General features: G+C 39.4%; 1 protein-coding gene across 1 annotated transcript in view; it reads left to right on the top strand.

Annotated features, from left to right (window-relative positions):
- Positions 1–15,665, top strand: part of LGR5 (leucine rich repeat containing G protein-coupled receptor 5) — a 92,669-nt gene that overhangs the window by 54,472 nt on the left and 22,532 nt on the right. Inside the window, exons 5-8 of the mRNA XM_063134994.1 lie at positions 13–228; positions 5,443–5,514; positions 6,244–6,312; positions 14,641–14,712. Coding sequence (XP_062991064.1) covers positions 13–228; positions 5,443–5,514; positions 6,244–6,312; positions 14,641–14,712 — 429 coding nt within the window. The remainder of the gene's footprint in view (positions 1–12; positions 229–5,442; positions 5,515–6,243; positions 6,313–14,640; positions 14,713–15,665) is intronic.

Genomic DNA, 15,665 nt, shown 5'->3' with positions numbered 1-15,665 from the left:
TGTTTCTCTTAGACGTCTGGATGCTAACCATATCAGCTTCGTGCCTCCCAACTGTTTCAGCGGCTTGGTTTCACTCAGACACCTGTGGCTAGATGACAACGCTTTGACAGAAATCCCAGTGCAAGCTTTCCGGAGTTTGCCAGCACTTCAGGCAATGACACTGGCGCTGAACAAAATACACCACATTCCAGATTATGCTTTTGGAAACCTCTCCAGTTTAGTAGTTCTGTAAGTCTCTCTCGCATTCCAAAATATAACATCGTAGTTAACAAACTCTTTCCAAAACTTTGGGCTGTTGGCATCTTGAAGTAATTTGTTTAATAAAAAATAATAATGAGAGAGACAATGTAGTTTAAGCAGATGGAGTAGCAAAAACATGAAATGACTGATAAATCTAAAAATAAGTTAACGCCAACTGAATGCTAATATTTAAGTGGAGGAAGTTAGGTTGTAAATGTTCATGCTTCTTTCATTTTATTTAAAGACATAGCATATCGTCTCTCACCCATGCAAAGAGATATGAAAGAAATTGTTGGTAAATTAGCTTTGCTTATAGCCTAATTCTGATATAAAGGTAACATCAAATTTTAAGATGTAGTGGCTTTGTCACGACTGGTTATGTGGAAGGCAAGTCCTCAAATTTGGGTGGTGGTGGTGAGTGAATTGTTTCCCCTTCCTTTACCAGTGGATTTTTGGGCAATTTATGAAAAAAACAAACCATCATTAAGTTGTCTCCTGGCATGAAACCTGCAAAATTCCAGAAGGATTGGTGCAGGGGCTAGAGATCTGTGATGACTGAAAACTAGTTTAAGGCTTTTTTCATAGTGAAGTCTGGTAACACTGGGGAAATGTTCATCTCATTGTCCCATCCTTGCCATCCCCCAAATCACAGTGATTGAAAAGCCCCTAGTACCCTATGATTAGAAGGTGGTTCTGTTAGTCATGCAAATTCCCTACCTACCTCTTCCCTCTTATCAGGGCTTAGAGAAATGAAAGCAAAAGATGATGGCCTTTCCAAAGCCAAATTGCAAATGAAGCTTTGTACACCTTTGGTTCTGGTCACTTCTGAGAGATGTCTACTTCACCTCAGGAAGCACGAGAAATGGTCTGAAAGGGCCCAGTTCAACTTAGGCTTTGGCCAAATGCAATGCACATCCCTACTATAAATCTGTTTAATTAATTAATTAGATTCATATGGCTCCAGAATAGCTCAACCAATCTACCCCAGCATAGGGTGACCATATGACCGGATTTGACCGGATTTGGCTGGGCTTTTGATGGCAAATCCGGGATGGTGAGGGGAAATCCGGATTTTTTTCAAAGAGCAGCTCTAATGGGAATTAACAAAAATGCTTATAACTCCGTCATTTTTTAAGATAAAGACATGAAACTTGGCACAATGGTAGCTCTTAGGAAGGGCTTTAGTCATACCAAATTTGAAACAGATCCATTCATCCATTGATTTTTTAAGAATTTTTTAAAAATTGGGGGTTTTAAAATTATTAATTTTAAATTTAAAAATTATTATTTTTAAAATTGTCATTTTTAAAGAAAAAGAGATGAAACTTTGCACCATGAAAGGATTTAGGTAGAGCTTTAGCCACACCAAATTTGAAACAGATCCATTCACCCATTGATTTTTTAGGAAATATTTAAAAATTGAGGTTTTAAAATTATTATTTTTAAAATCGTCATTTTTAAAGTTAAAGAGATGAAACTTTGTACCATGATAGGATTTAGGTAGAGCTTTAGCCACACCAAATTTGAAACAGATCTGTTCATCCATTGATTTTTTAGGAATTTTTTTAAAAATGAGTTTTGTTTTTTTTTATTAAACAACATATAACAACAACAAAACATCGAATATAAAAAAAAACACTTGTTACATAAACATAAAATTACCTTAATATCAAATATTCAAATTTTGCCTATTAAACATATTTATACTAAACATAACAGTGCTCCCCCCACCTCGGGATCTCATTCCTGTTTCCAAAAACTCATAGTTTCTTCTGTTGGTGGTTTCCCACTTCCTTTAGAAAATACAAACTCCAGGAACTTTTTCCATATACCCTCAAAATCATTTGTTTTTGCTATACCTTTTTTCATTTTAATATTACATGTCAATTTATCATTTATAGCAATGTCCCACACTTCTTTATACCATTCTTCAATACAATAGTCTCCTTGCATCTTCCAGTTCCTGGCTACCATCAGCCTCACAGCCGTCAACAGATTCGTTATTAGCTCTTTCGTTTCTTTATTACATTTAAGTTCTTCTTGCGGTGAAAGTAGTGCAATCCTTGGTGTGACTTCTACTTTAAATCCCACTATCTGCTCAATCTCATAAAAAACCATCTTCCACAACTTTTGCACATATTTACAGTCCCACCACATATGTAAATACGTTCCTTTTTCACCACAACCCCTCCAACAATCTGCTGAAAGCTGATTATTAATCTTATTTAATCTGACCGGAGTTAAATACCACCTCCATACCAGTTTGTAATAATTCTCCTTTATTCTTACTGACATATTTCTCAACACTCTCTGTCTCCATAATCCCTCCCATCTCTGCTGTCCTATCTGTATCTTCAAATCAGTCTCCCAAACCACTTTTAAAATGAGGTTTTAAAATTATTATTTTTAAATCATCATTTTTAAAGATAAAGAGATGAAACTTTGCACCATGAAAGGATTTAGGTAGAGCTTTAGCCGTACCAAATTTGAAACAGATCTGGGGGCAGTAGCAAACCCTGTTAACAACAACAGCAGCTTGCAATGAGTGAAGATACAGTCAGAAAAGATTTTTGAGGGAAGGGGAGAATGTAACACACAGAGTACAGCAAAAGCTTCAAAGTACAGCAAAACCTACAAAAGTAGGAGTGAGTGAAGTTAATTTCAGATACATTGAATCTCTCACTTGTTCTTTATTTCAGTGATTTTAACATTAAGATGTTATGTAGAAGAGATTTGTCTTAAATGTGTACAGTAAAATCAGACATGTGACCAAAGCTATGTTCGGGTGGGCACGCCTCCTTGGTACTGGACACGCCCCCTTTGGGACGACCATGTTGTCCTCCTTTTTGGTTTCCAAAATATGGTCACCCTACCCCAGCACAATATCATTTGAAATCTCATGGCATACTGGCAATTACCTCACACAGTACATGCTGAAATTCTAATGTGATCCCAATCTGCTTTTACACTCAATTGAGTAGCACAAGTTTGCCCAGCTCCTTTGTGACATCAGAGAAGCTAAGCCATTGGCAGGGAGATGAACTATTTTCACCAGCCAATGGTATAAAAAGAGCTGGATCAGGCAGACAAATCAGAGGCTATCACAAGAATGAAGAGCATCCGAAGATGTGTGAACATCTTACTTCTCAGTGCAAGTTAACATTTAAGATGGATATGGGCAAAAAATACAAAATCATGATCTGGGATGTTATTTTAAAAAAATAAATGAAAGAATAATTTTCTGTTGGATAATATGTACCCAAATATGGTAACTGTTCTCAACATTTTCCTTTTGTGTGTGTAGGAAGGATTGTTCTTTATTAACAATTAGTCACAAACCTGTCTGAAAGTAGGCAGTGCTTTACACTCCCATGCTCTGTTACCTTGCAGTTTAGTCTGTATCATTACTAGTGCGGCAAGTAATATAAATCTTCAGGTCAAAGGGAAATCTGATACCGTCTTCAATGGGAGAAAAACTGGGCCTACTGTCAATAAAAATGTAAATGTAATGCTAGCTTTTGGCTATGAAGGTTTGGGAGAAATTGCTTAAAAATTAATATGGGAGGCAGGCCTATTTTCCATCTAGGGTGTGGAGGGTGTGATTTGTTGGCTTTCAGTATCTTTTCTCATTTTTACATTTTTTTCTGCAGTTTTTGCAGAACTGCATACTTCTCTTTGGGATTCTTATAAACACACACACACACACACACACACATGCAAGAACAACTGCATATTATGGTTGCACAAAAACAAAAACTTCTAACCCACCCACCCCTCCAGTTGGGGGGCAAGAAAGAAAAAACATCAACAAAGCCTGGGAGAGCTGTTTTGGCTCAGGATAGCTTAAGGTAGCGTGACCATATGAAAAGGAGGACAGGGCTCCTATAGCTTTAACAGTTGTATTGAAAAGGGAGTTTCAGTAGGTGTCACTTGTATATATAGAGAACCTAGTGAAATTTCCTCTTCATCACAGCACTTGAAGCTGCAGGTGCCCTGCCCTCTTTTAAATCTGGTCCCTCTAGTATAGCTCCTGCAGCTTTAACTGTTGGTATGAAGAGGGAATTTCACCAGGTTTTCCATATATACAAATGACACCTGCTGAAATAACCTTTTCTATGCAATTGTTAAAGATACGGGAGCCCTGTCCTCCTTTCCATATGGTCACCCTAGCTTAAGGATGTATAATCACAGTTACAATCCAGCAGCAGGCAGGTGAACCTGACAGGTACAAAACAGTGCAGGCCTTGGAGCCCAGTTAGACGTAAGTTTCAACTATGGAAGGCTGTACTACAACAAAAATATAGTTGATGAATACATGAATACATGATGAATACATGAATATTCTTATAAGGTTACTTACGTGTTACTCACCTCCTCATGCTTGTCTCACTATGAACCTATTAAGATCTGCAAGAGAGGGGCTTCTAAGGGTACCATTATCCACGGAGACCCGTTTGTTGGGCATGTGTGAAAGCGCTTTCTCCTGTGTGGTTCCCAAATGATGGAATGCATTCCCTCCAGAACTATGATTCCCTCCAGAACTATGATCCCTCCCTTGGCTTTTAGAAAAGGTTAAAGTTGCATCTTTTCAATTTAGCCTCGTTGTACACTGCCTTGCTGTCCTTTTAGCATATAAGGTGGTATATAAATGCTAATAATAATAATAATAATCCTAAATTATATTTATTTTTTATTTTTTTGCTGCTAGCCTGAAGCTCATTATTTTAGATGGCTGTTAAATTACAGACTTAACCTGCTTAGTTGCAATATACGTGACTGGCCTTTGTGTACTCTGACTATGCTAGTTATGTTTGTGATTTGTAAAAAAAACCTTTTAGAACATATCACACTTCTAAAATAATGAATGCTGAGGAGAGAAAAGAGAATAAGGAGCAATAATGGAATTAGTTATATGTGAAGGGCAGAGATGTAAATAAAGTAAGAACTAGAGCAAGTAGGCATTTGGGGAGCGAAACTAAAAATTTCTTATCTGGGCAGTTTTAACTGAAACCCCATGCAAAGGGATAAGAGACAGGTAGAAAACATTCCGTCCCATCTATACTCTCGTGAAAACCTGACTTGCATATAATCATGCCTGAATGGAAACAAATAACTTTCTTTAGATTAACCATCATAATGTTTTCCTGGAGTTTTCTGTGGGCAGTATGTTTTTTGACTTGTGTTCTTAACATTCTACTACAGGCATCTCCATAACAATAGAATCTACTCCCTGGGAAAGAAATGCTTTGATGGTCTCCACAGCCTAGAGACTTTGTGAGTTGACCTTTTATTTGTTATGCTTTGTTTTCAGTGTTTTCACTGACATTCTGCAAAAACAAAAAAGCCAAACATGCAGCTCAGAGTGATCATTTATGATGACTTTATAAAAGTAAGCTTTAAATTATTCATTTGACTTTTCCTTTGAGTAGACAATGAATCATAACAGTGGTATTTGAAGGGAGTACTTTACTATCTATCAGTGGGTGATTTTTGCACATTCTTAAATTATTCTCGATTTTGACATATTTTTACCTAAATTAAACTGTCAGTTTGCTGATAAGGTTTTAATGTATATGATATTTATCTGCAACAGGTGGCAATACTTATAACAGCATTCTTGGTTTAGTTTACCTGTTTTTAAAATATCATTGCAATCAGGGGGGTTCTTTAAGAGCAGTTTAAGACATTGAAATGAATTTTAAGGATAATAGAATTTAGCTTTCACTCTAGTTTGGTCAGTAAAAGAAGTGATTATTTCATGGTGATAGACTCACTAAACAGAATATAATAATAAACAAGGAAGAAGAAGACATTAGAAATATCCACAAACACATCATGTTCCTGAAGTTCTATAAATGCATAGACCTTAAAATACAAGGCAGGCAGCAATTTATTAGACCTATAAATATAATGCAGATAAAATTTGAAAATATGAACAAATACTATATAATTCATATAATTCATTCCATGATATCTAATAACTGGTTGGTGTTTTTAATCCAGAGATCTAAATTACAATAATCTGGATGAATTCCCTACCTCTGTCAGAGCACTCAGAAACCTGAAAGAACTGTAAGTACTGAATTTAGGGTTTCCTTTGAATCCTGATGCCTTTATCAGCATAACTGTATATCCTTTGTATTCTAGAAATACTAGAGATAATAAGTCCTCCCTGTTTTAAAGCCTAGGAAAGAGAAATTTCATTCTGGCTTTATAGCTTCAAGTGCATTTTTATATTGTTTAAATTGGTGTTACTGTGAACAATGTCCCATCCTCATAGTCAAAGTCAAGAATCACAATTTGTCTAAACCCTGAACACCGTCAGTCTGGGGAGAGGAACGTGAAAGATGGAGGCCAAAAAAATTACTGCATTAATATTGGATCCCTGTCTGCATCCCTCTGGGAATGAAGTTGTGGCAAGGAGAAGTATGTAACTAAGGCAAGCTCAGAACCAAATCAGCCAGTTACCTCTGGGAGTGTGGCAATTCTGAGAGTGTTAGCAGCCACTAGTCTGGAACTGGATGGGTTAACGTCATCCAGTCTTGCCTCAACATAGGGAATATCTAAAACAATTGGAAAAGGATGTTATTTGCACCTAGTAAGGATGCTTCACTTTCCTGTTAGTAAGCATAATTCTGAAGATGCTTTTAAGTATTATTATTTTTTTTGAGCCTTGGAACCATAAGTCTCTGAAACAAAAATTCAGTACATGTTACTAAAATTTAACTCTTCAGTTGCATTGCAGAGGGGTTTATTGAGTCTTCAGATTGTAATGGCACTACTAAGTCAAACTTCGAAAAGCAGATAGAATTACCCACAATGAAACAACTAGGGACGCTGGAAAAATTCAAGATGGACGAATGAGTTCGGATTTCTAAAAATCTGAACTGCAGAATCTGCTACCAGACTGGCCTCCCCAAACTATGCAAAGTCCGTGGACTTTGGGATCTTTTTTTTTTACTTTCCCGAGATTTACACAAAATTTATTTGCAAGAAAATATGCAAGTTTCTCCTGAGCCAAAAGGGAGACAATACGCTAAATATTACATAGTAATGTTAATTATGTAAATTCTGGCAAACTTTCTTATGGAATTATTTATATATTTTTCCACAAAAAGTGGTGGAGGGGGGAACCAATCCATCTGTGAATGGATGCCAGAATGAACGACGCTGTACATCCCACAAAACATGCATGGGACAGATTTCACAAAATCCACACATTTCTAGAAATAGCCCACTGTTTGTTAACCGTGAGCTGTTTGTGAGCACATGGAAGCATGTGAGTGTGTTGGCTTCCAGCTGCTTGTCTGCTTCTGGTGCACTAAAGAACCCAAGTTGTTCTCCATGACATTTTCTCCTTGGGTTATTTAGTGCACTGGAAGTGGGTGAGAGGGTGGGAGCCAGCATACCTGCTCACTCTGACAAACTATGGGTTGTTTCATCATGCAAACTAGGTCAATGAATGCTTTCAAAACACACTATATTGTGGTGTGGTTTCTCAAAGTGCTAGTCAGGGCTGAATGAAGGCCATGATGGTCCCCAGGGCTTACCATCTGTAATGGGGCCCATTCTGCATTTAAGTGGTCACTCTACACTTATCTCTGTGGCCAACTGTTGATCATCACTGTGATTTCGCTCATTGGCTAAACACACTAAAAGATGGTGGAAAGCTCATTACTCATAAAACAATGAAGCAAAATCACTATCCATTTCTCATAAAATGTTGGAATGTTCCTTAACATTTTCTCTCATATCCTGAGTTCTATAAGGACTAGAGACTTGCTCTTTTATTTATCTGAAAGCTGGGAAGCTGGACTAGCCAGTGGGTCCCCTCAGATCATGAGCTGGGGGCCACAGCCCCCTTAGCCTTATGGTTAATCTGGCTATGGTGCTAGTCCAACTCTCATAATTTTAAATAAATGTGCTGGAAATAAATGAATAAAAGACTATTTAAAAACAAAAACAAAAAGTGTCAGTTCTAGAAAAGTTAGCATTATTGAACATGGGTGGTTTATTTGCCTTCCTAATATCAAACTGGAATATAAGAAAGTTACATGTTACATACTGGTACAACTAGTAATATATTGGGGCCAAACATATGGGGGAGAGAATGTGTGGGTGTGTGAACTGTGTGTTGCAGTGGATAAAATGTTGGCCATGAGGCTTGCTTGGTGACCTTAGCCAAATAATTAGCTCTCAGTCTAACTTCCCTCTGACCCAATATAAATGAGATACTAGGCATAACAGAAGAAAAAGGGGGAAAGCAACTTACCAGTGTGGCATTCCACATCTCACTTCAAATGAGGGTCACCATTCCTGCATGTCCAGCATTAGTATAACAGGAATCTGTGGTGCAAGCAGAGGCTATGCTGAATAGGGTACGCTGTGGGGTAAGAAAGAGGATATCCCCGAAAATCATGTGGGACACGTTCTCTGCCATGGGGAGGAGACAGAGAAATTCACTCCTGCCAGTCCAGTTGCCTGTGAGTAAACCTGGATCCAATAGTAATTGACTGGGTTTTTAAAAAAATATATTTAAACAGAGCCACACAGGATTGTTGCAAGGGTAACATGGGTATTTATAAATACAGTAAAATAAGCACATAACTGCTCCATACTTCAAGGAAGATGGTGGGCAAAATAGCCAATTGGCTGTAGCCTATTGATTGTTCCTACTGTGAATTTAGCTACACGTTAGGTGGGTCTCAGTGGAGATCAAATTTGTTTTGGTAGAAATAACAGATCTTCTGCTCCTGGTTATGGGAGTGGATTAATTAAAATTCTTTTAAAAAGAAAATAATATTGTCACTTCAGTATTCAGCCAAACCACTACATTAAATTGTATTATCCTTGACGAGCTGTCTGCACTTTTAGCCTTGACATACGATCTATCAGATTTATGAATTACCCATTGAATTTGTTCCAAATTTGGAGGTCATATGGAACTATAACACACAGCCTCTATTTATAATGGAAAATATTTTTCTATTTTTACTGGCTATTAATATAATGAATTGACCATTTTTGTGGTTTAACAAGGATTCTTGATTCCCCATTTTATAATATAATTGAAAGAACCTCAGTGAAAATAGAACTGTAATGTCCTAAATTCTGAGAATCAAGAAGATAAAGGGAGACTGAAGTGATATAAACTCACCTCAGTTCTTTGTTCAAACTATTCAGAACAATCAAGGGCTAGCCGGGAATTCTTAAAGTCATCTAGTCTGACCCTATGAACTAAGAGACAATTCTGTAACTGCCAGCTCATCCTGTAATTCAATAGTACACTGTAATCATGCACAGGAAGCAAAAATGGCAACGTGATCAAATCTTGCTTGTAGCAGCTTTCTTCCCATAGGGTTTATCTGGCCCATATGTATTCTCTGTGGCAGAATTAGCACTTCTGTTGGCCAGAGTCCCACCCTGCAAGAATACTGTCCCTGTACTTGTTGTGTGGATATGGTTAATTTCCATGCCAATGTCAGATGTTTCCAGCTTCCAGATATTATAGCCTTGGCATGGGATCCTAACTATGAAAAAGCAGCAGCCACTCCTGAATGTATGTACTGGGCCACTGTGAATCTCTGAGAAAGCAGTCATGTTGTCTGATATGAGATTCACTACAGCATTCCTAAAGTTTACTTACCAGATTATGTTTGTGAAGGAACCGCGAGGGTTAACTCAGCGGTTCCCAGATGAGAGAGAGGGTTTGCCCAGCCAGGCTCAAACACACACCTCTCTGCTCCTCCAAACTTAACCCCTTTGAGTCTCGGTTTTCAAGGAATGACACAAGGCTGGATATAGGGACCAAACAACTTTATTACATTTAACACACTCTCCTTAAGGGTCCACACACAAGGATTTAACACACAATTAAGAGGTTTGGGGGAAAAACATAGACAAAGGGATAAGACACACACAGGAAAGCAGGGACTAATACCTCCCCCTCCCGCCCCCGTTCTCAATCAGCTTAATTGAATACACACACACTCCCCGCCAACCACTCCCCAGCCATAACTCAGCACAGGTCGCTTGCCCCCAGTACCCAAACCTAAACTCAAACAAACAAACACTTAACACTATGACTTGACCTAATTGTCGCTCACTTCGACTCGGCTCAATAGCCACCCGAACTAACTCCTTCACGCGAAACTCCGCCATCCAGCCGGGCTGGCCTGGATGTTCCTGGCTCACACACCAGACTCCAACACCCACAGGAAAAAGGGCGAACCCTTGAGTGGGTGCCCAAGTTTTTATCTCTTTTGGGGCACCTAAGTCGCCTGATCCGTCCCAACCAATCAGAAGCTCTCAGAAGCCCCCAGCCTCACCTGCAGGGAGGGGAACACTCCTGGAGCCTGCCCAGCTGCAGCTGGATACGTTTTCAAACGCAGAAGGTACTCCCACCGGTTTCAGCCCGGTTAGCTGTTATCAGGTGCTAGGCACCGCGGAAAAGTGTGTCCTTGGCATTTACAGCTCTTCTACTCTCTTTCGGATACAAAGAAACCCATCTCCTCCCTCCCGGGACGAAAAGTTAAGATGTTCCTTAAAGGGCTCATGGGCCAAGCCCATGACAGTGTTAAGGTCATGATTGTATTTAACATATCGGGGTAGTGGAAGATTATTCCAAATAGTAGCCAAAAGAGAGGCACACTGATTAAAGGAGGTTAATCCTTGCCCCGTGTTGAAATTCTGACAAAATATCCCTCACACTCACACTTTTAACATCATGTCTATCTGGGTCCTATTTTACAGTCTGTAAAGTGTGCAGTATTTTCTGCTTTTAAGAGTAACGTAGCTGCTTTTGTAGAACTCATCTGTAAAAAATTAATTATCACAAGCCCTGGAATGTGCATGCCCCTAGATTCAAGGGAAGGAGTAGGCAAGTTATGGTCCTCCAGATGTTTGGCCTACAACTCCCATCAGCACTAGCCAGCATAGTCAATGGTGAGGTATGCTGGGAGTTGTAGTGAAAACATCTGGATGGGCACAAATTGCCCAGCCCTGCTCTAGGGCCTAGGCTTTCAGTTTTGTGGATAAGAATCACCCACTTGCTATAGTAATTTTTTTCCCAATGATTCTATCACAATATTATGACTGACCACTCAGCAAAAATGTTTCATTTAAAGCAACAGAATGGGATAGCCTCATGACTGATTTAAGTTCTGTTGATTTCAATTACTTCTAAGTAATTTCTACTATGTTTAATGGGGCTTACTTTCTAGTATTTGCATTTAGGGTTGCTGCCTTAGTTACTGTATCTGGCATAGAGAGACATATCAGGGAATTCCAGAAAGTGCATAGATGTATCCAGTAGGCATTCACTGGCATTGAAGTTTTCCTCTTAACCTGCAGTGCCTACCTTGCATATCTGCTGTGAATCACTGCTTCAATGACTCCATGAAGGCACATTCCACATGCAGTTTCCTAGTGCATGTGTTATTTTGCAGTGCATTCTCCTTCTCCATCATCTAAAGTGGTGTGGTTATCATGTTAACACATGGAAACAATTTCCACTCTAAAAATTATTTGGACAAAAATTCAACTGAAAAAATTCAGCTGAATTTTGCCCATCATTGCCATATGACATATGCATCTCCAGATGCTACCAGGATGGCCAAAAACACATCCTGTAGACATTAAAAAGAAAATCATTATGATCTAGATAAATGATGGTTGCATTTGTAACAAAGTTTCTCAATTCCCAAGTGTTTGAACATAAATTGGGATATCATCTGGAAATACTGCCGACAAGGCTAGCTCTCAGAACTGCTTCATACATGACAGTTTTGCCTTTGCAGAAAGTAGTGTTCAGTTCCCAGAATCTAGGCAACACATTGGACTATATTCCCCAAATCCTCAACAATGACTTTGTTTATTCACATGGTGATTCATGAGCATCAGCCACATGCACACACAGAGAGAGAGGGGGAGTAGGTTCTCTCAAGGTTGGTCATATATATATAGAGAGAGGGGGGCCTTAGCTAGGCCAGCGGTTCACAGGGGATCCCGGGATCAGGGAGGCATCATCCCTTCCTGGCCCCAGGATGCAGCCCTACACTTTGGCTGAGCCCGAGACTGCGAGTGTGTGGCCCGTTTCCACAGCTTTTCCTGGCTCCACGCAATTACTTGCGCAGAGCCGGGAGCCACAGCACTCCTCAGGAGCACTGTGCCCATTGGGGGCCAGGGTGGGGGGAGCAGGAAAGTTGGTAATTTTTTTTAAAAAACCCCACTTACCTTTGCACAGGATCAGTGGACCGCTCCTGCCTCTTTAAGAATTAAAAAAAATGGTGGGCGCAACACCTCTCTTCTTGAGGCCGTCATACCTTACGTGTAAACGAGGGGAAGATCTTGCATTATTCATAACGTAAAGTCTCCCCTCCTCTCCCCCGGAACAACAGGTAGGGCCAGAGAGAACTTCTTTTATTAGCACTTGAAAATAGTTCAAAATTGGCAGGCAGTATTTGAACTATCTCAGCCTTGGAAATAAGGCCCTAGAAGTTACTACTCTACGAAATATATATGCTGGTCTGCTGTGAAGAGTTCCATCCCTCCTACAGCAGTGTACTGCATTGTTATATTGGGTGTGGAGGACAGAACTTTTACCCTTTGGCAGCCCAATTGCTTTCTCTGTGCAACCTGCATGGTTTCCTCTTGCTGCAGAGAAAGGGCTCTGTCCCTTCTCTACCACCCCACTCACTCGCTCACACACTCACTAGCATACAATTCCTTGTAGCCTATGGCTACCAGGATAGTACTTAAATACAAGGTTTCATTATTAAGTTACTTTCCTCTACCGTCAAATTAAATATGAGTATAATAAAACTCGTGCAAGATGAAGCCAGCAAAACATTTTGATCTTCTTCTCCTTCCTTCCGTGGGATCTTTCCAGTCACTTTTCCTGCAAAACATTGCTCTTAGGATACTTCTCATATCACCTATGTCCTTAACTCTCCTTAAATCTATAGATTGGATTTCTGCGAGGCCTTTGCATGGTCTTTAAGCTTCTAGCTCTTTAAAAGCTTCAAGCTCTTCACCTACACCCATAACCATGAGCTAGTTTCTTACATGCATTTTGGGGTTTTATTCTTTGTGTGGTGCTCCCAACTACTTAGTGGTATGCATGTGCAAATGGGCTATCATACCACATCCACACTTTATTTATTTGTTCAGTTTATAACCTGCCTATATACAAAGTACATGTCCTCAGACGACTGGGCAGGTTGGTAAGGGAAAACGTGCTCTCTCAGGTATCCTAGTCCCAAGTATGTGTACACTAATACTAGAACCTTAAACCCAGCTGCGGTTTTTACCAGTCTTGGGTGTTTTTTTTATCAGAACTAATATGAAGCTTACTTGTCTACAAAATTATCCAATGTTGTGCTCTGCCTTAACTTTCATTGTTCTGCATTTTCCTCTAGAGAGACAGTTTTCTTGTTCAGCCAGCTTTCGAGCCAGCCTTGGTGTGGTCACTAATCTCAGCAGCTGATAATCTTGCCCATGCAATGAACAGAGGGGCTTGCATCAGTGAACCATCCAATGCTTCAGTTCAAATCTGGGAGGCTTTGTTCATACCTGATTGAACAAATGAACATTTCCCACACAAATCATTACTGTTCCTGCTGAACACTTTGTTGCTGCTTTTGTTTTTAACAATAGATTATTACTCATGTGAATAAAATGCTGTAATTAATTGAGAGACAATTTGCTCCCTTCTTAAATAGGAGTAATTACATTGACCATTTAAAATACTTTCATAAAGCAACTGTGTGAACGGATGAAATGTACAGGATGCCCTGGGATTTTATGTATATATTCACATTCATTAGCACTCTAATCTAAAACATATTGGAACTAAGTCCTACTGATTTTAATTAAAACTTTGTCCAAGGTTAGAATGGACAAAACATTGTCCATTCTCTTAGGAGAATGGTCTACAGTAAGTATACTTACATGGGGGACAAGTCCCACTGAATTCATTGGTCCTACTTGGAAGTAAACATGCATGGAATCAGGCTGCAAGTCTCATTAAACAAAAACATGCTTCAGCAGAAACTGTGCACAACACTGAGCATACCAACCAGTGCAACATCACAAAACATTTCATCTTACTGCTATTTGGTGCATGATAGTGTGTGCTGTGAAGATTTTTAGGGATATAAAAGGCTTAAGAAAATGGGTGCTAGTGCTACAAAATCAGGGGAAATGTTCCCTCTGTCCAGCTATCCCTGTACTTACTTATATCATGTATACAGAACAAAAGATATCCATTGTTGCAGCTGCTAGCATTCTACAGAAGTGACTTTGTCACAAGTAATTTTGCTTTAGGATACCCTTAAAACAAAACATGCCCTTCACATCTTGCAAGCATGTGTATCATACTTACTGTTGTTTTCTTTCTAGGGGATTTCATAGTAATAATATCAGGTCAATACCTGAAAAAGCTTTTGTGGGGAATCCATCACTTATAGCAATGTAAGTAGTAGCAATTTACTTTTCATAGAAAATGTGGAATTAATTACTGTTTTTCATAGTCAATCCTGTCATATGAATAAGCCAGTGCTTCTCAAACCTTATGAAATTCCATACTGTGCACTATACATACTATGTCTTCAATGCCACAACCTACATACCTGCCTACCTCCTACACCCCATGTTGCTTCTTCCACACTTGCCTTTCCCCCTAGTTCCCCCACTCCATGACATTTTACTACTCTGCTCAGCTCTGGCCCAAAGATATCCCCCCATGCCATTTCTTCCTCTGAGTCCTGCACACACCCTTTCCCCTTATCACTTCATTTCCAGCCTGATGTAAAGAAACTACAACAGTCAGGAAATTGCAGCCCCAGTCCTCCTTTGAACTGATTCCAGAAGGGCCACATCCTCATCCTGGTAAGCCCTGGTTTTTGGCTATTTGTAGGCCAGTTATCACAAAGACTGGAAAAGTTTTTTGGTGGTGGTGGGGCTTTCCTCTAATGTTTCATGCCTCTCTACTTGGCTGCCTACCTCCTCAGTTTGGGAATCAATTGAATAGTAGTGTAGAATATTTAACTGCATTGTGGATATACTAATCCTCAATTTCCATACTCCTATTCTAATACTGCAAACTCCTATGGCCTTTTGGTGTGTTGTTATACTCAAGTTGCTACTTCTGATGGTCAGTTTAAATATTATAGCCCGTATGGAGACTGCTGAAAAGCATTTATCCAGGTTGATGTTCCACACAGTGGGCAAAGTGTGAAAAGGCCTCCAGTTCTGTATGCCAGTCCATCTGCATGTCCATTGCCAGGGATGTTCCTTTTGCCAGTCTCACAAAGGCCATTTTTATTATCACCCTTTTCAGCTAGTTGGCAACGAAGGAGCCAACACATTAATTTCCACAGATGAAAGTAACATACTTGGCTCATAATGTCTGCATCAACATATGT

This window comes from Elgaria multicarinata, chromosome 9, assembly GCF_023053635.1.
Source record: "Elgaria multicarinata webbii isolate HBS135686 ecotype San Diego chromosome 9, rElgMul1.1.pri, whole genome shotgun sequence".
NCBI lineage: Eukaryota > Metazoa > Chordata > Lepidosauria > Squamata > Anguidae > Elgaria > Elgaria multicarinata.
The sequence above is the reverse complement of the archived record's forward strand: the minus strand, read 5'-3'. Positions and strand labels throughout refer to the sequence as shown.